Source organism: Rana temporaria, chromosome 13 (genome assembly GCF_905171775.1).
Source record: "Rana temporaria chromosome 13, aRanTem1.1, whole genome shotgun sequence".
Classification (NCBI taxonomy): Eukaryota; Metazoa; Chordata; class Amphibia; order Anura; family Ranidae; genus Rana; species Rana temporaria.
Window position 1 is genome coordinate 103,342,962 of NC_053501.1, and position 23,522 is coordinate 103,366,483.

Genomic DNA, 23,522 nt, shown 5'->3' on the forward strand with positions numbered 1-23,522 from the left:
CCACCCTTCTTGCCGGACACAAGCATATTCAAGTGGGTGATCTATGGTGATATAAGGCTGCATTCACACCTAGGCGTAGGCAATAGCGGCATTTTCCGGCGTTTTTTTCCGGCGTTTTGTCGCGCGTATTCATGCTAATATGCGCGTTTGCATACAGCGTTGTCCGACGTTTTTGTACTTTGACGTTTTTTTTTTAGCCAATAGGAAAAACTATCATCTTTTCATCACTTGTTGCTATGTTGGTAGATTTTTTTAATCTTCTGCATGGGCGACAAGTTCTATTGACGAAACGCCCGTAGCAAACGCCCGTTGTCGCGCAAGTCGCTTGAATCGAGCGTTTCCATTACTTTCTATGGGAAATGGAAACGCTCAAATACGCGCATATCACGCGATATGCGCGACAAAAAAGGGTCCGGAACTTTTATTGACTACATGCGATGCGCGTCAGGCGCATCAGCGTTCAGATGTGAACCATGCCCATAGCCTTACATGTATTTTGGTCCCTCTGGCGTTTGTGCGCGTCGCGCTACAGGCGACAAAACGCCAAGGTGTGAATGGGCTCTTAATATAAAGCTGGCTGCTATGTCAGGAGCGACCTATATTGGCCACTAGGGTGCAGCATGCAGCCACCTCAGAATCCCACACCAGTGATGGTGATGGTGATTTACAAGTGAAAACAAAAAACAAACAAAAAACACTTAAATCAAAAAGACATTGGGCCAGATTCAGATAGAGATACGACGGCGTATCTCCTGCTACGCCGTCGTATCTCCTGATACGCCGTAGTATCTCCTGATACGCCGTCGTATCTCCTGATACGCCGTCGTATCTCTGAGTTCCGTCGGTCGTATCTATGCGCCTGATTCATAGAATCAGGTTCCGCATAGATATTCCTAAGATCCGACAGGTGTAAGTGACTTACACCGTCGGATCTTAGGCTGCAATTCCAGGCCGGTCGCTAGGTGGCGTTTCGTTTTTTTACGCAACGAATATGCAAATGACGATTTCCGCCAATTCAGAAACGAACGACTGCCCGGCGCATTTTTTTTACGTCGTTTGCGTTCGGCTTTTTCCGACGTATAGTTACCCCTGCTATGTGAGGGAGATCCTATGTTAAGTATGGCCGTCGTTCCCGCGCCGAGTTTTGAAATTTTACGTCGTTTGCGTAAGTCGATTCAGAAAAGAGCTGGACGTAAGTTACGCTCACGTCGACACCAATGACGTCCTTTGCGACGTCATTTGGAGCAATGCACGCTGGGAACGTTTACGGACGGCGCATGCGCAGTTCGTTCGGCGCGGGGACGCGCCTGATTTAAATTTTACACGCCCCCTAGCCGCGGAATTTGAATTCCGCCGGGGGATTTACGATACGCCGCCACAACTTTAGAGGCAAGTGCTTTCTGAATAACAGCACTTGCCTCAAAAACTTGCCGCGGCGTAACGTAAATCAGATAGGTTACGCGGATCTAAAGATCCGCTAACCTATGTGAATCTGGTCCTAAATGTGTAGAAATGTGTAGAAATGTATTTAAAAAAAGTTAAAATTGCACTTGCAGCGCGCTGTCGTCACCCAAGAAGCTCCTGACGTTCCCCCAGTGGACGGGTGCCTGAGAGTTTTGTGTACCGGCCGGCACATTAGATTCAAGGCAAATTTTAAACTGCATAATTGTAAGTGCAATTTTAACTTTTTTAAAATAAATTGTGGAGCTGTCACTGTTTTTACATGGTGGGCATTGATACTGCTGAAATTTCCTGAAGAACGAGATGCAACAGGATTGCATATCTGAAACTGCGAGATTGGGACCTATTACATGCTGTTTTTGATCCCCTGTAATAAGGGATCGTGGGAATTCAGTAAGAGGCCAATTTATACATTTGGTGGAGGCTATATCACGTTTTCCTTTGGACACGTTTACAACCAATCTGTAATGTGGCACAGATGCACGGGTGTTTAACATACTACCTGCTATCTAATGGACTTTCTGCTGTTAATATTTTGGACTATTAACTCATTAATAGCCAAAGTTTATATCTAGCTAATGTCTTTTTGATTTTTTTTTGGTTTTCACTTGTAAATCACCATCACCATCACTGGTGTGGGATTCTGATGTGGCTGCATGCTGCACTGCGATCAGTGCTATAAAAATGCATTGATTAATATAAAAATGCCACTGGCAGGGAAGGGGTTAACACTAGGGGGCGAGGAAGGGGCTAAGTATGTTTTCTGGGTGTGTTCTAACTGAAGGGGGGGTGGACTGACTGGGGGAAATGGCTGATCGCTGTTAATACATTGTATGAACAGAAGATCAGCATTTCTCCCCTGACAGGACCGGGAGCTGTGTGTTTACACACACAGCTCCCGGTTCTCGCTCTGTAACGAGCGATCGCAGGTGCCCGGTGGCGATAGCTCCCGCCGGGATCAGGGACAAGTGGGGGGCGCAACCTATTGGTTGCTGGGAGAGGTGACGTATAGCTACGTGATCTCGCCCAGCAGAGCCGACCTGCCGCCGTATAACTGCGGCGGCTGGTCGGCAAGCAGTTAATGTGTCCACTGACACTAATGTTGGGGGTTATTAATGCTTCCATAAAAAAAATAGAATTACACCCCCCCCCCACTCCGCCGTGCCTACTAGCATAGAGGGGGTGTATTTTTCCCTTTATCTGTGCCCCTTTCTGATGATCATGTGCTGGTCGGAGTGGAGGGAATATTTCTTCAGTTTCGGGTGCCCATCCATCTCCGCTCGCATGTTCTTCTGCCTTGAGTCAAATCCTGGCCAGCCACCTGCCTATCTCCTTGCCTTCCCTGGTGGAGTGATCTTCCTCCGCTCCCCACCCAGTAGTAGCCGGGGCCAGAAGAGCAAGACTTGAGAGGCTGTGAGGCGGGTGGCGACGGGCAGAGAGTGCTGATTGCTGCCATTACTAGTAAACAAAAAAAATGTCCCCGGATTTCATTTTAAATATCTGGTCACCTTACCTTACATCAGAGTCTGCAGAGTCCCCTTTTACAGTGTAAGGGAACTCTGAGAGTTCAGATATAAAGGGGGAACTCTGTGGATTCATATGTAAAGGGGAACTCTGCAGATTCATATCTAAAATGGGGAGCTCTGTGAATTCAGATATAAAAGGGGAACTCTTTGGACTCTGATGTAAAAGGGGACTCTTGTGATTAACTTTATATGAATAGAAATGTTATTTCATCGCAAAATATATGTATAGTTTATACTGTAAAAAAATTAACCCTTTTTCAGCCACTAGCGGGCGTAAAACTCCACCGCTAGCGGCCGAATACTGCTGCAATTCCGACGGTAGAGCCCTGCTAAAAATAGCGGCGCTTTACCCACACTGCACCTCCCGCCCCAGTGTAAAAGGGGCCTAAGGGTACTTCAACACTGGGGCGGGGGTCCATTAATGGTAAAGCACTGCTAGTTTTAGTGGAGCTTTACTGCCGTTTAATGGCACTTTTCGGCCACTAGCAGGTGGCCAAAGAAAGACTTAAAAGTGCCCTTGTTTAGGTGCTTCAGAATCGCTTGCCCATTCATTTCAATGGGCAGGGGCGGTGTGGGAGCGGAGCATACAGCGCTCCCACACCGCCCCAAAGATTCTGCTTGCAGGACTTTTTATTCCCCGTCCTGCAAGCACACCGCCCGAGTGTGAAAGCACGCTGAGGAGGCATGAGGGGTGTTTATCGGCACTATTTTTAGCGCTAAAACGTCCTTAAAAGTGCCTCAGTGTGAAAGGGGTCAAAAAGTACCTCAGGCAGTGAACGGGCCATTAATAATAATGGCATTTGGGATTAGAGTGGAAGGGGTGGCTGTGTGGATGTACTGTAAAGACTAAATATTCAATTATATATTTTGACCACTGTGTATTTGTTATTTATCTATTTATATGTGTGAGAGCTAAAGCCACGGGACTCGGAAGTAACACCAAACTGAGGCAGGTTAGCACTGTAACTAAGTTGTCTCCTCCAGGCATTGGCTTTTTTGAACGGCGGCGGCCATTTCCTCGTAGTCTCATATGCATAGGCGGTCAAGGGAACCGGCTCAGCCAAAATGGCGCCTTGGTGCAGGACAGAAAATGGTAAAGTGGCGTAGGGTAATTTCCCCGGGAATGTGAGCTGTGTAGCAAGCAGGAAAACAACATTTGAGCTCTCTGTGTATTGTGGTTGAGTAAAAAAAGGGGCGTGCAGCAGCACTGAGAGTTTTCATTGTGGTTATTCTTTTAATGCCGATGCAGGGTCGTCGCATGACTGGAATAGAATGTTTCTGGTGCACAATGTTTAGTTATTGCTGGCAAGAAAAAAATATCCTGTCATATAGCTATACATTTACATTGGTGAGGGTGTTTCGTCAAATTAGGCGACCTGTCGGAATTTGTAACGGAAGTGACGTTTTGGCGCCGCCAGCCTGACCCAGCGAGAAGCCCTGTATCAAAATTGTCTCCTTCCGGCCCTGGTCTTTTTGCGCGGCGGCGGCCATTTTCTCGAAGTTCAGATTGCATAGGCGGTAGTGGTAAGAGGCTCAAGAAAAATGGCGCCGTATAGTCGGACAGGAAGTGGCCCGTGAACTCGGAGTAGTGCGCGGATATTGTGTGCTTGGATCACGGAGGTGAAGACACATTTTAGCGGCCCGGGTGAGTAAAGAGGCGCGAGCCGATGAGGGGATGTATTGGGACTGTTTATTTTGTTATTGGGGTGAAGAGGGTCACATGACTGGCAGTGGATGTGTTTTTAAATTCATTTTTTATGTCTGCTGCTTATACCAGAGCGCCGTACACAGGAGCAGCCCGACCCCCTTACACATGGCCGAGGCTGAGCATGTCTATGGAGCTCAGGCAGTACTAATAGTTGGGGGCTCGGGCCTAATTCACTAAACTACAACACGTGTGATATTTCCAATTCTCATTGCTACAAATAATACTTATCATTGGATCTTTCCATTGGATCTTTCTCGCTCAATGATTTCCGTGTTCTCCAAAAATAACCCATACACATACAACGCTTAACGTCCTTGTAATCTATTGTTCATGAAATCGTTTATTACTGTGGTTTTCTGCCTCCTTGTAATGTCCTCTGTGACCCCCCCATCTCTATTTTTGCCCCCCGATTTCCCTTTGTTTGGATTGAGGAGTGCACCACATTAGTTGTTCTGTGCACACTACACATTGCAGAGCCCATCTAGGGAGCGAGAGAAGGGTGACTACCTTCCTACATACGGCGGGACCCGGAGAACTAATGTAGTTGCCCTCTAACAGGAAGTCTGATTACTGCAGCAAAAAAAGGGCGGGGGACGCTGGTGGAGCGGCTCTAAGGAGGCCGCTCTGGTGGCGCGGCGCTGGTGGGGCGGCTCCGAGGAGGCGGCGCTGGTGGGGCGGCTCCGAGGAAGCCGCTCTGACGGGCGCTGGTGGGGCGGCTCCGAGGAAGCCGCTCTGACGGGCGCTGGTGGGGCGGCTCCGAGGAAGCCGCTCTGACGGGCGCTGGTGGGGCGGCTCCGAGGAGGCGGCGCTGGTGGGGCGGCTCCGAGGAGGCGGCGCTGGTGGGGCGGCTCCGAGGAGGCGGCGCTGGTGGGGCGGCTCCGAGGAGGCCGCTCTGACGGGCGCTGGTGGGGCGGTTCCGAGGAGGCGGCGCTGGTGGGTCGGCTCCGAGGAGGCGGCGCTGGTGGGTCGGCTCCGAGGAGGCGGCGCTGGTGGGTCGGCTCCGAGGAGGCGGCGCTGGTGGGTCGGCTCCGAGGAGGCCGCTCTGGTGGGGCGGCTCCTAGGAGGCCGCTCTGACGGGCGCTGGTGGGGCGGCTCCGAGGAGGCGGCGCTGTTGGGCGGCTCCGAGGAAGCCGCTCTGACAGGCGGTGGAGGGGCGGCTCCGAGGAGGCGGCGCTGGTGGGGCGGCTCCGAGGAGGCGGCGCTGGTGGGGCGGCTCCGAGGAGGCGGCGCTGGTGGGGTGGCTCCGAGGAGGCCGCTCTGACGGGCGCTGGTGGGGCGGCTCCGAGGAGGCGGCGCTGACGGGCGCTGGTGGGGCGGTTTCAAAGAGGCGGCGCTGGTGGGGCTGCTCTGAGGAGGCCGCTCTGACGGGCGCTGGTGGGGCGGCTCCGAGGAGGCGGCGCTGGTGGGGCTCCTCTGAGGAGGCCGCTCTGACGGGCGCTGGTGGGGCGGCTCCGAGGAGGCGGCGCTGGTGGGGCGGTTTCAAAGAGGCGGCGCTGGTGGGGGGGCTCCGAGGAGGCGGCGGCGCTGGTGGGGCTGCTCCGAGGAGGCCGCTCTGACGGGCGCTGGTGGGTCGGCTCCGAGGAGGCGGCGCTGGTGGGTCGGCTCCGAGGAGGCAGCGCTGGTGGGGCTGCTCCGAGGAGGCGGCGGCGCTGGTGGGGCTGCTCCGAGGAGGCCGCTCTGACGGGCGCTGGTGGGGCGGCTCCGAGGAGGCGGCGCTGTTGGGTGGCTCCGAGGAAGCCGCTCTGACGGGCGCTGGTGGGGCGGCTCCGAGGAGGCGGCGCTGGTGGGGCGGCTCCGAGGAGGCCGCTCTGACAGGGCGGCTCCGAGGAGGCCGCTCTGACGGGCGCTGGTGGGGCTGCACTGCTAACAATCAGTACACTGATTATCAGTGTAAATGTCCTCTCCTCACGCTGTGATGGCGTGGGATGAAAGGAATGCCGACTGGCTAGTTTTGTTTACATGTGATTGGACACAGCTGATCACATAGTAAAGTCCTGCTTTGATTGGCCTTTTACCCCGGTCTGTGATCAGAAATCACAGAACGTGCTGAATGTGTGCTGCAGAGTGGGGGGGTTGTTCCTGGGAGGACATTCACGGACGCTCGCACTGTAGACCTCTTTTGGCTATAGCACGGTCAAGAAGTGTTTAACCACTCGAGCTCTGAGCCTGTTTTTCAGACTCAGTGTTTACACGTTAAAAACTTTTTTTTTTTGCTAGAAATTTAGTTAGAATCCCCAAACATTATACTTTTTTTTTTTTTCCCCGAACACCCTAGAGCAGGGATAAGCAATTAGCGGACCTCCAGCTGTTGCAAAACTACAAGTCCCATCATGCCTCTGCCTCTGGGTGTCATGCTTGTGGCTGTCAGAGTCTTGCTATGACTCATGGGACTTGTAGTTCTGCAACAGCTGGAGGTCCGCTAATTGCAAATCCCTGCCCTAGAGAATAAAATGTCGATCATTGCAATACTTTTTGTCACACCGTATTTACGCAGTGGTCTTACAAGCACAGTCCCCTTAGACTACAGGAGAGTCAGGACGCCCTCTACGTTGCAGATAAAGGAGCTGTGTGTTAGTGGGCATCCTGACTCTCCTGTAGTCTAAGGGGACTGTGCTTGTAAGACTGCTGCTTTGAAATGTCCTTATTTCTTCTGAGAAATCCTCACTTCCTGTTCTTCTGTCTGTAACTCCACACAGTAATGCGAGGCTTTCTCCCTGGTGTGGAGTGTCGTGCTCGCCCCCTCCCTTGGACTACAGGAGAGTCAGGACGCCCTCTACGTTGCAGATAGAGAAAGGAGCTGTGTGTTAGTGGGCGTCCTGACTCTCCTGTAGTCCAAGGCAGGGGGCGAGCACGACACTCCACACCAGGGAGAAAGCCTTGCATTACGGTGTGGAGTTACAGACAGAAGAACAGGAAGTGAGGATTTCTCAGAAGAAATAAGGACATTTTAAAGCAAAATGGAAGGATGAGGTAAGTGAAGGAGGACTGCACTAAGGTAAAGGAAGCTATTTAGGGGAAACAAATTGTACCCTTACAACCCCTTTAAGCACCCATGGTGTAAATCAGGGTTTGACAAATTTGCTTGGAATCTAGGAGCCAGCTTAAAAAGTTAGGAGCCAGAAAACGCGCCCCGTCCCGACGAGCTTGCGCGCAGAAGCGAACACATACGTGAGCAGCGACCGCATATGTAAACGGTGTTCAAACCACACATGTGAGGTATCGCCGCGATTGGTAGAGCGAGAGCAATAATTCTAGCCCTAGACCTCCTCTGTAACTCAAAACATGCAACCTGTAGAATTTTTAAATGTCACCTGTGAAGATTTTAAAGGGTAAAAGTTTGTCGCCATTCCACGAGCGGACGCAATTTTGAAGCGTGACATGTTGGGTATGAATTTACTCGGCGTAACATTATCTTTCATAATATATAAAAAAAATGGGGATAACTTTACTGTTGTCTTATTTTTTAATTAAAGTGTAATTTTTTCCCAAAAAAGTGCGCTTGTAAGACCGCTGCGCAAATACGGCCTGACAGAAAGTATTGCAACGACCATTTCATTCTCTAGGGTGTTAGGATAAAAAAATATATATAATGTTTGGGGGTTCTAATTAGAGGGAAGAAGATGGCAGTGACAATAGTGAAAAATTACATTAGAATTGCTGTTTAACTTGTAATACCAACGGCTCACCACCAGATTTGGTTTTTTTTGCCCCCCCCCTTCCAAGCCAAGTCGCCAGGACCCTATTTCTAGTCGCCCTGGCGACCGGGATTTGTCGAGCCCTGGTGTAATGGTTATGCACAGAGCAGCCCTGACCCCCCACTTCTGGGGTCTCCTGGCTCTCCATCCCATATGTTTAAGTGAAAATGTTTAATTTAAATTTGTTTTCCTTTTTTTATTTTTTTTTCAACACAGATCTACTCGGCTATGAGGTACTAACGAGGATGGGCCACACAGAGGAATCTGCAAGTGTCTGCGTGGGTTTCTAATATACGGAAGTAAGAAAAGTATGTTTCTCTCTTAAGCTTTGCAAATTGAGGGCAGTATGTTATGTGGTCATTTAAAAAAAAAAATACAATTTTAATGTCAACTTTATTTTTTGTCTTGTAGCTTAACTCGTAAAAGATGAATTCCAACCCGGGAGGCGCTTTCCGGAAAAGGAATAGAGGATTTAAAAAGAAAAAACAAATATGGCATATGTATATGAGAGAATCTGGACAGAAGGGGAAGCCAGGACAGTCGGTAGAACCTGCACAAGGACCGTCGGGAGAGTCGGCGGAACCCGTGCACCAAGAAGTGTCAGGGGAACCTACACAGCAGGGAGAGCTAGGGCAGCCAGCGACGCCAGGACAAGCAAAGAAACCTTGGCAGCAGAGAAAGCCAGGACAGGCGGGGGGGTCTGCACAGCAGGGAAAGCCAGGACAGGCGGGGGGGTCTGCACAGCAGGGAAAGCCAGGACAGGCGGGGGGATCTGCACAGCAGGGAAAGCCAGGAGAAGCAAAGAAACCTTGGCAGAAGAGAAAGCCAGGACAGGTGGGGAGATTTGCACAGCAGGGAAAGCCAGGACAAGCAAATAAACCATGGCAGCAAGGAAGGAACCAATCGGAGCGGCAAGCTCTGAGAACACAGCAGAGACTAGCAAAGTTTCAGAAAAAACAAGCAATGCTGAAGAGACTACAAGACTTGGGGTACCAATCGGCCAAGCCAATGGCAGCAGCTCAGTTTAGAAACCCTTCAAACAAGTGTGTGGTAAGTCTCTTCTTTTGGGAAATCAATTATAAATAAAAACTGCATTTTTTTTTTCAAAAATTCCTTGTATACAGGGGCTTCAGCTTGTACAAGAGCGGCGCATTGTACGGCACGCAATTTTTTGGAAGCCTTTAACCACTCCACCCCTGGAAGAACTTAAAGGGGATGTTCACCCTAAAAACGACTTTCCCTTATTACACTGGCCCCCCACATTACAATACGATTATGCCTATTTCTTTTTTTTTTTTGATGCTGTACATACCTTCGTACAGCTTTTCACCTGTGGCTTCCGAGTCCCGCGGGAGTGGGCGTTCCTAACATGGTGGTGATTGACGTTTTGACAAAAAACGAGCTCCCCCCGTTGCGTAAGCCGCGTCACGATTGTCGAAAGGAGCCGAGCGGCGATGCGCAGTATAGCGCCGACTCGCCGTTCGGCTCCTTTCGCCAATCGTGACGTGGCTTACGCGACAGGGGGGAGCTCGTTTTTTGTCAAAACGTCAATCACCACCATGTTAGGAACGCCCACTCCCGTGGGACTCGCAACCCGGAAGCCACAGGTGAATAGCTGTACGAAGGTATGTACAGCATCAAAAAAAAAGTAATGGGCATAATCGTATTGTAATGTGAGGGGGCCAGTGTAATAAGGGAAAGTCGTTTTTAGGGTGAACCTCCCCTTTAAGAACAAAAGACGATCAGGACAGCCGCACTCCAATCCAACGTAACTTTAATGTAAAAAAAGACTGGAAACAGGCACTACAAGTCGCAGCAACGGAACCTAGGACAGCTGACGCGTTTCACACTAACTTCAGTGTTTACTCATAGCTGTGACTTGTAGTGCCTGTTTCCATTTTTTTACATTAAAGTTACGTTGGATTGAAGTGCGGCTGTCCTGATCATCTTTTGTTCTTATTTGCCATGTGCATTGCTAGCACCCTCATTTCCTGAGAAGATGATTTACACTAGGGTTGTCCCGATACCGGTATCGGTACTCCCGTAAATGCTCCCGATGCCAGATCCGATACTACCCCTGTCGCCACCGCCGCATACGGCAACGCCGCCGCCTAGTTAATCAGCGTGCGGGGAACATTACAGCTTTCATTTGAATAGCTGTCTGTTCCGCGCCGCGTATAGACACTCCCCCTTGCTCAGGATTGGACGGGTGATCTGCACTTTGATAGACAGATCACCCGTCCAATCCCAAGCAAGGGGGAGTGTCTATGCGCGGCGGGGAACAGACAGCTATTCAAATGAAAGCTGTAATGTTCCCCGCACGCTGATTAACTAGGCGGCGGCATCTAGGTATGGGGAGACATGGCTGCATATGTGGGGAGGCATGGCTGCATATGTGGGGAGGCATGGCTGCATATGTGGGGAGGCATGGCTGCATATGTGGGGAGGCATGGCTGCATATGTGGGGAGGCATGGCTGCATATGTGGGGAGGCATGGCTGCATATGTGGGGAGGCATGGCTGCATATGTGGGGAGGCATGGCTGCATCTGTGGGGGGGCATGGCTGCATCTGTGGGGGGGCATGGCTGCATCTGTGGGGGGGCATGGCTGCATCTGTGGGGGGGCATGGCTGCATCTGTGGGGGGGCATGGCTGCATCTGTGGGGGGGCATGGCTGCATCTGTGGGGGACATGGCTCCATTTGGGGACACATTTAAAAAAAAGTATCGGTATCGGCGAGTACTTGGAAAAAAAGTATCGGTACTTGTCCCGATACCACTTTTTTAGGACCGAGTACAACCCTAATTTACACCCAACAAGACCTGCCTGGAGCGGCAATCTCTGTCTCCCCAGAAGAACTTACTGCCTTCCTGACCAGAGCAACTTTTGTTATATGGCACTGCGTCGCTTTAACTGACAAGTGCGCGACGTTGTATCCAAACAAAATGTACTTTCCCCCCCACAAATAGAGCTTTCTTTTGGTGGCATTTGTGGTTTTTATTTTTTTGCGCTATAAACAAAAAAAGTGTAAATTTGGAAAAAAAACAATATTTTTTTAACTTTTTGCAAATATATATATATATATATATATATATATATATATATATATATATATATATATATATATATATATATATATATATATATATATACGAATTTCATTCTCAGTTCAGGCCGATATTGTATTCTACATTTTTTTTTTTTTTTAAAACACAATAAGCGTATATTGATTGGTTTGCGCAAAAGTTTTAGCATCTACAAAATAGGGGATAGATTTATGTATTTTTTTAATATTTTTTTTTTTTAATTAGTAATGGCGGCGATCTGCAATTTTTATCGTGGCTGTGACATTGCGGCGGACACTTTTGACACTATTTTGAGACCATTGACATTTATACAGCCATCAGTGCTATAAAAATGCACTGGCCCGGATTCAGGTAGATTTGCCCCTTATTTGCGGAGGCGCAGGGCAGCGTTTTTGCCCTGCGCCCCCGCAAATTTACTGCGCTACCCGCGATTCACGGAGCAGTAGCTCCGTAAATTGCGTGTGCGCTGTGTAAACTTGCCCTGCGTAAGGGCGCCTAATGTAAATGATCCCGTAGGGGGCGGGAATCATTTAAATTAGGCGCGCTCCCGTGCCGAGCGTAGAGCGCATTTGCTCCGTCGGGAAACTTTCCCGACATGCATTGCGGCAAATGACGTCGCAAGGACGTCATTTGCTTCAAAGTGAACGTGAATGGCGTCCAGCGCCATTCACGAATCACTTACGCAAATTACGTAATATTCGAACGTCGCGACGCGGGAACGACGGGTATACTTTAGCATTGACTGCCCCTGCTATTAGAAGGGGCAGCCTTACGCTAAACACGCCGTACGGAAACGACGTAAATTGCGTACGCAGGGCTCGCGCAACATTGTGAATCGGTGTTAGTATGCAATTTGCATACTATACACTGAGCACAATGGGAGCGCCCCCTAGCGGTCATCGCAAGAATACAGCCTAGATATGCGGGCATAAGAGCCTTATGCCACGCAGATTTTAGGCTGCAGTCGGCGTTACGATGTTCCTGAATCAGGAGCATTCGTAACGCCGGGGCTAGTAAGCAATTGCGCTGTGTAAACTATGGTTACACAGGCGCAATTGCTACTTGAATCCGGGCCACTGATTACTGTGTAAATGTCACTGGCAGGGAAGGGGCTAACACTAGAGGGCGATCAAGGGGTTAACTGTGTTCCCTCACTGTGCTCTAACTGTAGGGGTGATGGGCTCACTACAACATGACAGAGATCACTGCTCCCAATGACGGGGAGCAGTAGATCCCTGTCGTGTTGCTAGGCAGAATAGGGAAATGCCTTGTTTACATAGGCATCTACCTGTTCTGCTGCTCCGTGTCACCGCGGGCCGCTGGCAGGCATAGAGTCCGCCGGCACGTTTCTGGAGTACGCAGCGGGCGCGTGCCCACTAAGCCACAACGTTAAAGGGGAAGTACATGTACGCCCATTTGCCCAGCCGTGCCATTGTGCTGACGTATATTGTCCGCTGTTTGGGAAGGGGTTAACGTGGTTGTAAACTCTGTTACACCACTTGTACCTACCTATAGTTAAGCCTATAATAAGGCTTAACTGTAGGTACTGTAAATATGTCCTGAACCTGCACGGTTTAGGAGATATTTACCATATAAGCTTGCGTCGTCATCGGCGTATGCGCGCTGAAGAGCAGGGCCACTCGTGACATTTTTTCAGCAGCCGTGCCATGACCAGCAGCTCCAGCCAGTCACAGCTGCAGCCCGCCAACCCTGAAATAACTCCGGGAGATATGTCGCCGGTGACAGCAGCGTACGGGGCCACTGCAACAGCTGTGATCTAACCTTTTCTGTAAAAAGCTGAACTTACTTTTTAACCACCTGAGACCCGCGCAATTGACAGGACGTCAACAGCGCGGCTCTCAGGAGCCAACTGGACGTCTTTGGACGTCATTTAAAAGCATTACCCGCGCGCGCAGCAGGTAAACACTGTCCCAGCGCATCGCTGGGAAGCCGATGCGTGTACCTGGCGGCCGCGATGTCCGCCGGGTACACGCGATCGGCGGTGACAGCAGGGACGTGGAGCTCTGTGTGTAAACGCAGAGCTACACGTGCTGTCAGAGGAGAGGAGACCGATCTGTGTCCCTTGTACATAGGGACACAGCATCGGTCACCCCCCCCCCCCCATACAGTTAGAACACACCCAGGATACACATTTAACCCCTTCCTCACCCCCTAGTGTTAACCCCTTCCCTGCCAGTCACATTTATACAGTAATTAGTGCATTTTTATAGCACTGATCGCTGTATAAATGTGAATGGCGCCAAATTTGTGTCAAAAGTGTCCGATACGTCCGTCGCAATATCGCAGTCCCAAAAAAAAACGCAGATCGCCGCCATTGCTAGTAAAAAAAAAAAATCATAATTCTGTCCCCTATTTTGTAGGCGCTCTAACTTTTGCGCAAACCAGTCGCTTATTGCGTTTTTTTTTTTTTTTTATTTATTTTTTTTTTTTACAAAAATACGTCAAAATACGTATCGGCCTTAACTGAGAAAAAAAATAGTTAAAAAAAAAAAAAAAATTGGGATATTTATTATAGCAACAAGTAAAAAATATATATATATTTTTTTTAAATTGTCGCTCTTTTTTTGTTTATAGCGCAAAAAATAAAAACCGCAGAGGTGATCAAATACCACCAAAATAAAGCTCTATTTGTGGGGAAAAAAAGGACGCCAATTTTGTTTGGGAGCCACGTCGCACGACCGCGCAAATGTCAGTTAAAGCGACGCAGTGCCGTAAGCTGAAATTTCGCCTGGGAACGAAGGGGGTTTATGTGCCCAGTAAGCAAGTGGTTAAAGCGGAGGTCCTGCAGTCCCTCGATGTCAGGACCCGCAGCTGATGTTTTTTCATCAGCTGTCGGGTGCTGCCGCCGCCATTGCGGTTAAGGCAGTGTTTCTCAATTCCAGTCCTCAGGCCCCCCCAACAGGTCAGGTTTTCAGGATTTCCATTATTTTGCACAGGTGATTTGATCAGTTTCACTGCCTTAGTAATCACCACAGCTTTTTCATCTGAGGGAAATCCTGAAAACCTGACCTGTTGGGGGGGCCTGAGGACTGGAATTGAGAAACGCTGGGGTAAGGGAACCCGGCAGTGTAGCCTTTCGGCTTCACGCCGGGAACCCTGCTGCGCATGCACGAGGCCCCGCTCCTCTCCTATTAGCCCGGCGGCCAGGAGAGAGGAGGAGGGAGCCCCGCGGTGACGCCGTGGCCAGACTCCCGGAAGTGGGAAAGGATACCTGTCAATGAACTGCTTGATAAATAGATTCTTGCTGCTGGGTAGAGTTGGGGGGGGGGGGGGGGGTTATCCTGGGCTGGCCTAAAGGTTTGATTTGCCTGTATCCAATCTTGCTGTAGTTGGCAGTATAACCTGAAGGTGATGACTTGCTGTGTTCCTCAATGGACTCTGAGAATAGGATTTTACAAAACTATATATATGTATATATATGTGTGTGTGTGTGTGTGTGTGTGTGTGTGTGTGTGTGTGTGTATATATATATATATATATATATATATATATATATATATATATATATATATATATATATATATATATATATATATATATATATATATATATATATATATATATATATATATATAGATATATTATGTACGTATATATATATATATATATATATATATATATATATATATATATATATATATATATATATATATATATATATTATGTACGTATATATATATATATATATATATATATATATATATATATATATATATATATATATATATATATATATATATATATATTATGTATATACATATACATTTTTAAAGCTTTGAGATACTAAAACATAATTTCTGATTGGTTACTGCAGTCGTTTATTGTTCTATTGAAGGATCAATCATTTATTTTTATTTAATTTTTCGTCTTGTTCTAGGTCTGTGCTTTCCCAGTGCACAAGAGTGAACACAAAGCTCATTATGAGTCATCGCTACACAAGGATGTGGTGGTAAGTCAACTTTTTACATTTTTTTTTTTTCAGTTGGGACCTGTCCCTCAAGAACCGAGTTAATCATGTTGTGGTTTCCCCACCCTTCAGTTCAGAGAACAAGATTTCTGATGCTCTGCAGTGCAGTTTCAGTGGCTTTTAGGCAGGGTGGATTTAATTTAAATCAAGTCAATTTAAATACTGATTTAAGTCACAATAAACTCTTTCAATCATCATTTTTAAAGAGCAACTGCCATCTCCGCTGTTGGCTCCTCCTCTGACCCCCCCCCCCCCCCCCCGCTGTTGTCTCCTCCTCTGATCCCCCCCCCCCCCGCTGTTGGCTCCTCCTCTGTCCCCCCCCCCCCCCCCGTTGTTGGCTCCTCTGACCCCCCCCCCCCCCGCTGTTGGCTCCTCTGGCCCCCCCCCCCCCGCTGTTGGCTCCTCTGACCCCGCCCCGCTGTTGGCTCCTCCTCGGACCCCGCCCCCGCTGTTGGCTCCTCCTCGGACCCCGCCCCCGCTGTTGGCTCCTCCTCGGACCCCGCCCCCGCTGTTGGCTCCTCCTCGGACCCCGCCCCCGCTGTTGGCTCCTCCTCGGACCCTCGCCCCCGCTGTTGGCTCCTCCTCGGACCCTCGCCCCCCCGCTGTTGGCTCCTCCTCGGACCCTCGCCCCCCCCGCTGTTGGCTCCTCCTCGGACCCTCCCCCCCCACTGTTGGCTCCTCCTCGGACCCTCCCCCCCCCGCTGTTGGCTCCTCCTCGGACCCTCCCCCCCCCGCTGTTGGCTCCTCCTCGGACCCTCCCCCCCGCTGTTGGCTCCTCCTCGGACCCTCCCCCCCGCTGTTGGCTCCTCCTCGGACCCTCCCCCCCCGCTGTTGGCTCCTCCTCGGACCCTCCCCCCCCGCTGTTGGCTCCTCCTCGGACCCTCCCCCCCCGCTGTTGGCTCCTCCTCGGACCCTCCCCCCCCGCTGTTGGCTCCTCCTCGGACCCTCCCCCCCCGCTGTTGGCTCCTCCTCGGACCCTCCCCCCCCGCTGTTGGCTCCTCCTCGGACCCTCCCCCCCCGCTGTTGGCTCCTCCTCGGACCCTCCCCCCCCGCTGTTGGCTCCTCCTCGGACCCTCCCCCCCCGCTGTTGGCTCCTCCTCGGACCCTCCCCCCCCGCTGTTGGCTCACCGACAGTCCCATTCACTTTTTAATGGGACTGCTGGTGATGGCGGCAGTGAAACAACAAGGTGAGGGAGGTGGTGGCAACAGGTGTAAGCCCGTTTAACAGGCGCTGCCATGATAGATCCGAATTGACAGGTGCTCTTTAAATGTAAGGACTTATTCTTGCTGGTAGTTAGAACCTTTAATATTTGCAAACAAAATGAAGGTTTCCTATTTCGAATAATAAGCTCTCCGGTTAGTAAAACAGCGATATCATAACTGATTTTAGGTTAATCACACATAGTTGAACTACTCAAATTCCTTTTTATTTAAATAAAACAATAACCTTGCCAGTGTCTGTGATCTCAGCTGGCAGAGCTTGGATTCATTGAATGAATTTATTAAAAATGTAAATATTGCAGAATATACAGCCGTATGCAACATTACTAAGCTCCAATTCATGCTGAATAAACAAAATTAATGTATCTTAAATAGAAAACTTTATTTTTAGATGGATGTTTTTTACTCCAAAAGCATTTTATTAAAGGGGTTGTAAAGGTTCGTGTTTTTTCACATCTTACTATCACCAGCCCCCCGGTTTTACGGGGGGCGCACTCTGGTAAGCCGGCCCTGAGCAGGTGGGGCCCCGCTCTGGTACGCTGGCCCTCAGCAGATGGGGGCACGCTCTGGTACTCAGAAGGCAGGGCGGCATGCTCTGGTACGCTGGCCCTCAACAGGCATTGGCATCCTGGCCCTCAGCAGGGGAAGGGGCGTGTTTTGGCAGGCTGGCCCTAAACGGAGGACGCGCTCTGGTTTTCTCACCAGGGGCGCACTCTGGTAAGCTGGCTGTGAGCAGCGGGCGCACGTTCTGGTATGCTGGCCCCTCAGCAGGCAGGGTTGCGCTTTGGTATGCTGGCCCCTTAGCAGGCAAGGGTGCGCTCTGGTACACTGGCCCCTCAGCAGGCAGGGGCGCGCTCTGTTACGCTGACCCCTCAGCAGGCAGGGGCGCGCTTTGCTACGCTGGCCCCTCAGCAGGCAGGGCCGCGCTTTGCTACGCTGGCCCCTCAGCAGGCAGGGGCGCGCTCTGTTACGCTGGCCCCTCAGCAGGCAGGGGCGCGCGCTCTGTTACGCTGGCCCCTCAGCAGGCAGGGGCGCGCGCTCTGTTACGCTGGCCCCTCAGCAGGCAGGGGCGCGCGCTCTGGTACGCTGGCCCCTCAGCAGGCAGGGGCGCGCGCTCTGGTACGCTGGCCCCTCAGCAGGCAGGGGCGCGCTCTGTTACGCTGGCCCCTCAGCAGGCAGGGGCGCGCTCTGTTACGCTGGCCCCTCAGCAGACAGGGGCGCGCTCTGTTACGCTGGCCCCTCCGCAGGCAGGGGCGCGCTCTGTTACGCTGGCCCCTCAGCAGGCAGGGGCGCGCGCTCTGTTACGCTGGCCCCTCAGCAGGCAGGGGCGCGCGCTCTGTTACGCTGGCCCCTCAGCAGGCAGGGGCGCGCGCTCTGTTACGCTGGCCCCTCAGCAGGCAGGGGCGCGCGCTCTGTTACGCTGGCCCCTCAGCAGGCAGGGGCGCGCGCTCTGTTACGCTGGCCCCTCAGCAGGCAGGGGCGCGCGCTCTGTTACGCTGGCCCCTCAGCAGGCAGGGGCGCGCGCTGTTACGCTGGCCCCTCAGCAGGCAGGGGTGCGCTCTGGTACGCTGGCCCCTTAGCAGGCAAGGGTGCGCTCTGGTACGCTGGCCCCTCAGCAGGCAGGGGCGCGCTCTGTTACGCTGACCCCTCAGCAGGCAGGGGCGCGCTCTGTTACGCTGACCCCTCAGCAGGCAGGGGCGCGCTCTGTTACGCTGGCCCCTCAGCAGGCAGGGGCGCGCTCTGTTACGCTGGCCCCTCAGCAGGCAGGGGCGCGTTCTGTTACGCTGGCCCCTCAGCAGGCAGGGGCGCGTTCTGTTACGCTGGCCCCTCAGCAGGCAGGGGCGCGTTCTGTTACGCTGGCCCCTCAGCAGGCAGGGGCGCGTTCTGTTACGCTGGCCCCTCAGCAGGCAGGGGCGCGTTCTGTTACGCTGGCCCCTCAGCAGGCAGGGGCGCGTTCTGTTACGCTGGCCCCTCAGCAGGCAGGGGCGCGTTCTGTTACGCTGGCCCCTCAGCAGGCAGGGGCGCGCTCTGTTACGCTGGCCCCTCAGCAGGCAGGGGCGCGCTCTTTTACGCTGGCCCCTCAGCAGGCAGGGGCGCGCTCTGTTACGCTGGCCCCTCAGCAGGCAGGGGCGCGCTCTGGTACGCTGGCCCCTCAGCAGGCAGGGTTGCGCTCTGGTACGCTGGCCCCTCAGCAGGCAGGGGCGCGCTCTGGTACGCTGGCCCCTCAGCAGGCAGGGGCGCGCTCTGGTACGCTGGCCCCTCAGCAGGCAGGGGCGCGCTCTGGTACGCTGGCCCCTCAGCAGGCAGGGGCGCGCTCTGGTACGCTGGCCCCTCAGCAGGCAGGGGCGCGCTCTGGTACGCTGGCCCCTCAGCAGGCAGGGGCGCGCTCTGGTACGCTGGCCCCTCAGCAGGCAGGGGCGCGCTCTGGTACGCTGGCCCCTCAGCAGGCAGGGGCGCGCTCTGGTACGCTGGCCCCTCAGCAGGCAGGGGCGCGCTCTGGTGCGCTGGCCCCTCAGCAGGCAGGGGCGCGCTCTGGTGCGCTGGCCCCTCAGCAGGCAGGGGCGCGCTCTGGTGCGCTGGCCCCTCAGCAGGCAGGGGCGCGCTCTGGTGCGCTGGCCCCTCAGCAGGCAGGGGCGCGCTCTGGTGCGCTGGCCCCTCAGCAGGCAGGGGCGCGCTCTGTTGCGCTGGCCCCTCAGCAGGCAGGGGCGCGCTCTGTTGCGCTGGCCCCTCAGCAGGCGAAGGGGGAGCGTTTTGGCACGCTGGCCCTCAGCAGGGTTGGGCGTGCTCCTTGTATGCTCAGCAGGGGGCTCACGTTCTGGTAAGATGGCCCTCAGCAGGGGGGTTAGGCAGTGGCACACTGGTCCTTAGGGGGCGTGTGCTGTGACTACCATTGGTGCTAAAAATATACAAGCACTCCCTAGCAATCTCGCCAGGATTTTTGAGAAAGACAGACTGACCCAGGAGGTTATGAGATGAGACAAAGAACTAAAAACCCTCCACTGAATCATTGCATAACATAGCAGAGCCTTCCCCGAACAGAAGACCTTTACATATCTGATTCCATCACATATCTCCTATAACATTTTAGGACAGTAAGTCTGTTTAACCATTTGCCGATGGCTGGCTGTCATATGACGTCCTCAGCTTTGTGGGGGTATATCTGAATGATGGGTGCAGCTACAGGCATGATTTAGATATTGGATTTTTCAGCCGGTGATTTCCTACACCATAAGTACGATCATAGAGGCCCTTCAGCCGCTTGATCATTCTTACGGGCGGTGACAGGGGACCTCCTGCCGCCCTCCAGTGCTTCTATTGATTTACTGCTACGATCGGTGAGTAGGAGAACGGATCCGCTGGCCCCGAGTGCTTACTATAGAGATTTCTGGTGCACCAGATGGTCGCCGGAGTCTCTAAACGTCAGAGGCCAGGCGCGATGTTATGACGTCACGCCCGGCCTCTGCATTCAAAAAAACGCGAGATCCTTTTTTTTTTTTTTTACTTTCCAGCCTAGAGGTGAGATGTGGGGTCTTATTGACCCCATATTTTACTGTAAAGAGGACCTGTCGTGCCATATTCATATTACAAGAGATGTGGTTTTTTTTTTAAGTCTCAAACTAAAATGTTTTATGTAAAATTAACCATAAAAAAATAAGTCTTGACAAGTGGGTTATGTTCCTGTTCACAGGAGAGGACTAGGCAGAACATGTTGTATAATTAAATACAGGTTACTGTAACAGAGTTGAACAGCCCCGCCGGACATAACCCTCCTCCCTGCAGTATGCAGCCTCAGTGTTTTTTGCCTAGCAAAGGAGAAGGACGTATGGCTCCCTTTGGCCTCTGCGTAAAATGTTTGATTTATTCTCTTTTTAATTTTATTTGAAAATCTTCTATCAACTGCTGGCTGAGTGACAGGCTGGATATATAAATCCTTGTAGTCTCCTCAGTCTGGCCAGCGAGCGTGAGCACGCCACTGCTAAGGGCTGGGTCTGCCACGACACGACTCCTGGGGTGGCCGGTGGGCTTTTTGCTCCAGGGTCCACATATGACTGCGCTGTGGTGTTGTCTCACTCACAGTGGACCAGGCCGACAGCTACTCCAACACGGTTGTATGCCTGTCAGGAATGTGCCAGTGGGTCCTCGCATGGATGGGTAGGTACAGTCCTTCGTGCCTCGGCGTTTCATTATGGCTGGGCATTCCTGGGGTTTGGGGGTCCTCCTATCCTCCCTTTCCCTGCTCTCTGTCATGTTTTTCCTCTGCTGCTCTACTGCTGCTACCAGGGCGCACCTGTTGGGGGGGCTCCTTTTCCCACCAGGGGACTGTGGGGTGTCTGGGCCTATATTTTTTTGTGGGGGTGTGCTTTGCCTCAGGGAGGCCCCATTAGGGCCTTCTTATCCACATTGCGGCGTTTCGCGCCATTTTTTTGTAGTCTGCTGTTTGCAATGAAAATTCTTATTGGTGGGCATTTTGTTGTGGTCGCGCTATGGCACAGCTTGCTATTGCGGTCGGCCATTTTACTGTGGCCATGCCCTGTTATCTGAGGCGTCCGGCGGCCATTTTGTGAGTGGTTTTGGCCTCTAGTGCTGGCTTCTACACGGCGCGCAGCACATATCTCCTCAGTTTTTTTACCTCCACAGCACACGATGTGTACTGAGACTGAACAGTCTCTTGCTGGGTTGGTGCGTCCCCTGGGTAACCCCCCCAGTCAGCGCAGCAAGGATGGTGGACTTTTTTCAGGTCTTGAATAGGTCCCTGAGAGTCAGTGTCTGGTTCTTCCCCAAACATGCTGGTGCTCCTCCACCTGTGGTTCCCATTGACACTTTGTCGGCAGTCTTGGAATAATTTGTTGCCAGGGTGGAAGCAGCGTGTGGGCGTAAGGGGGGGTAAAAAGCGCTGACACGGACCTGGCTGCGGCACAGGACCCTGGTTCTGTGTTGTCTGAGAATGTGGACCAGGACCTACCTTGTGAGGAAGACTCCTCACTTGGGTCAGTACAGAGCAGGTGCGTTTATTAATGCTGTAAGGGACTCCCTTAAGCTAGATGGTGCAGCTGAGGCATCCACTGAGGGCTCAGTCTTTTTTGGGTCCCACAAGTCGGACCGTTTTGTGAAGGTTTTTCCTTGTGTCCTTTTTTTAGACAAGTTAATTGATAAGGAATGGGAAAAGCCACAGAAGTCCTTTTTGAAATTCCTCAGCTCTTGGCGGTCTGTTACCCCTTTGAGGACAGCCTTTTGAAAAAATGGGCTTCTCCTCCCTTAGTTGACCCCACGGTTAAATAAGGTGACCACTCTCCCTATAGAAGGGACCCTTGCCTTCAAGGACCATACTGACAGGAGGTCCGAGGCGCTCACCTGCTCCATGTTTACCATGCCGGGGTCTGCATTGCAGCCTATTGTGGCTGCAACCTTGGTGTCTTAGACACTCGCTGATTGGGTAAAAGTTTTGCACCAGACTGTGGAGGAGCATCGGCTCCCTCCCGGATTTATTAGACTGGCTGACCAGTTGGTCCAGGGCCTTGTATATGTCTGTGATGTTACACTGGATGCAGCCCCTTTGATATCCAGAGCTGTGTCAGTGGTGGTTTTGCGCCGCCTGATTTGGCTGAAATGCTGGTCTGCTGACCAAGCATCCAAGAAAGCCCTGACAGATTTACCCTTCAAGGGTGGGAGGCTTTTTGGTACCTCGCTGGACGACATTATAAAGGATGTCACTGGGGGTAAGAGCACTCTCCTCCCTCTGTCTACCTAGGGGAAGGCGCCACGCTGTAAGGCGGGTCCTTCGTTTCCCACTCAGAAGCGGTATTTTCGTCATTCAGGGCCCGCGGGTAAACCCTCCCAGACCGACAAAGGCTCAGCTGGGGGACAGAAACGCCCCTGGGTGCGTAAGCCGAACATGCAGTGGCGGGTTTGGATGCCGGTTTGAAGTCTTGGGACGGCTTTTCGGGGTGCAAGATAGTTTATTTCCTATCCACCGAACAGATTCTTTCCCTCAAGTCTCCCTCTCCTTCCAGCTCGTCGGGCTGCCCTACTGGGGGCAATGCTGGACTTGCTAAGATGTGGGGTAATTTTACCTGTTCCGCAGGAAGAGAGGTTTCAGGGTTTTTATTCAAATCTGTTTGTGGTCCCGAAGAAGGACTGGGTCCACCAATCTTGGACCTCAAAGCCCTAAATGCCTTCGTGAGAGTAAGGAAGTTCTGCATGGAATCATTCGCTCGGTGGTGGCTGTGCTCCATCCGGGGGACTTTCTGGCGTCCTTTGACATCAAGGACACATACTTGCATGTCCCAATTTGCGCAAGTCACCAGAGGTTTCTGCGCTTTGCAATAGGGGAGGACCACTATCAGTTTGTGGCCCTTCCTTTTGGACTAGCGTCAGCTCCAAGAGTTTTCACCAAGGTGCTCGCACCGATCCTAGCTTTGCTGAGACAGCGAGGCATTGCCATTGTGTGCTATTTAGGCGATCTTCTGAGAGCAGCTTCTGGCTCAGAATTAGAGGTGGATGTGTCTATAGCCAGCCAGACCCTCCAAGACTTTGGGTGGGTGTTAAACATTCAGAAGTCGGTCCTGGTACCAACTCAGCGTTTGGAGTACCCAGGGTTGATTCTGGACTCCTCGGGAGTGAGTCTTTCTTCCCCTGGAAAAATTGCAGACTCTTCAGTCTGCGGTGAAGCTGTTGGCATCCCGCAAGTGGTTGTCTCTCAGTTTTTGCATGCGAGTCCTGGGTCTGATGGTAACCTCCTTTTGAGGCATTACCGTATGCCCAGTTCCACACTCGTGTATTGCAAAGGGAGATCCTGTCCAAATGGAACAAATCTCCATTGTCTCTGGATCGTCAGATT

The 23,522-nt window shown here is 51.9% G+C and overlaps 1 protein-coding gene across 7 annotated transcripts in view; it reads left to right on the top strand.

Annotated features, from left to right (window-relative positions):
• The first annotated feature begins 4,525 nt into the window (after window positions 1-4,525).
• The window catches only part of LOC120920308, a 95,442-nt gene continuing 76,445 nt past the window's right edge, over window positions 4,526-23,522 (top strand). For 3 of the 7 annotated variants that reach the window (XM_040332305.1, XM_040332311.1, XM_040332310.1), the window contains exons 1-4: window positions 4,526-4,632; window positions 8,607-8,698; window positions 8,802-9,440; window positions 15,374-15,445. In XM_040332305.1, the coding sequence (XP_040188239.1) occupies window positions 8,817-9,440; window positions 15,374-15,445 (696 nt within the window). In that variant the 5' untranslated portion in view covers window positions 4,526-4,632; window positions 8,607-8,698; window positions 8,802-8,816. The remainder of the gene's footprint in view (window positions 4,633-8,606; window positions 8,699-8,801; window positions 9,441-15,373; window positions 15,446-23,522) is intronic. The other 4 variants (XM_040332307.1, XM_040332308.1, XM_040332306.1 and 1 more) reach the window with 4 other exon arrangements.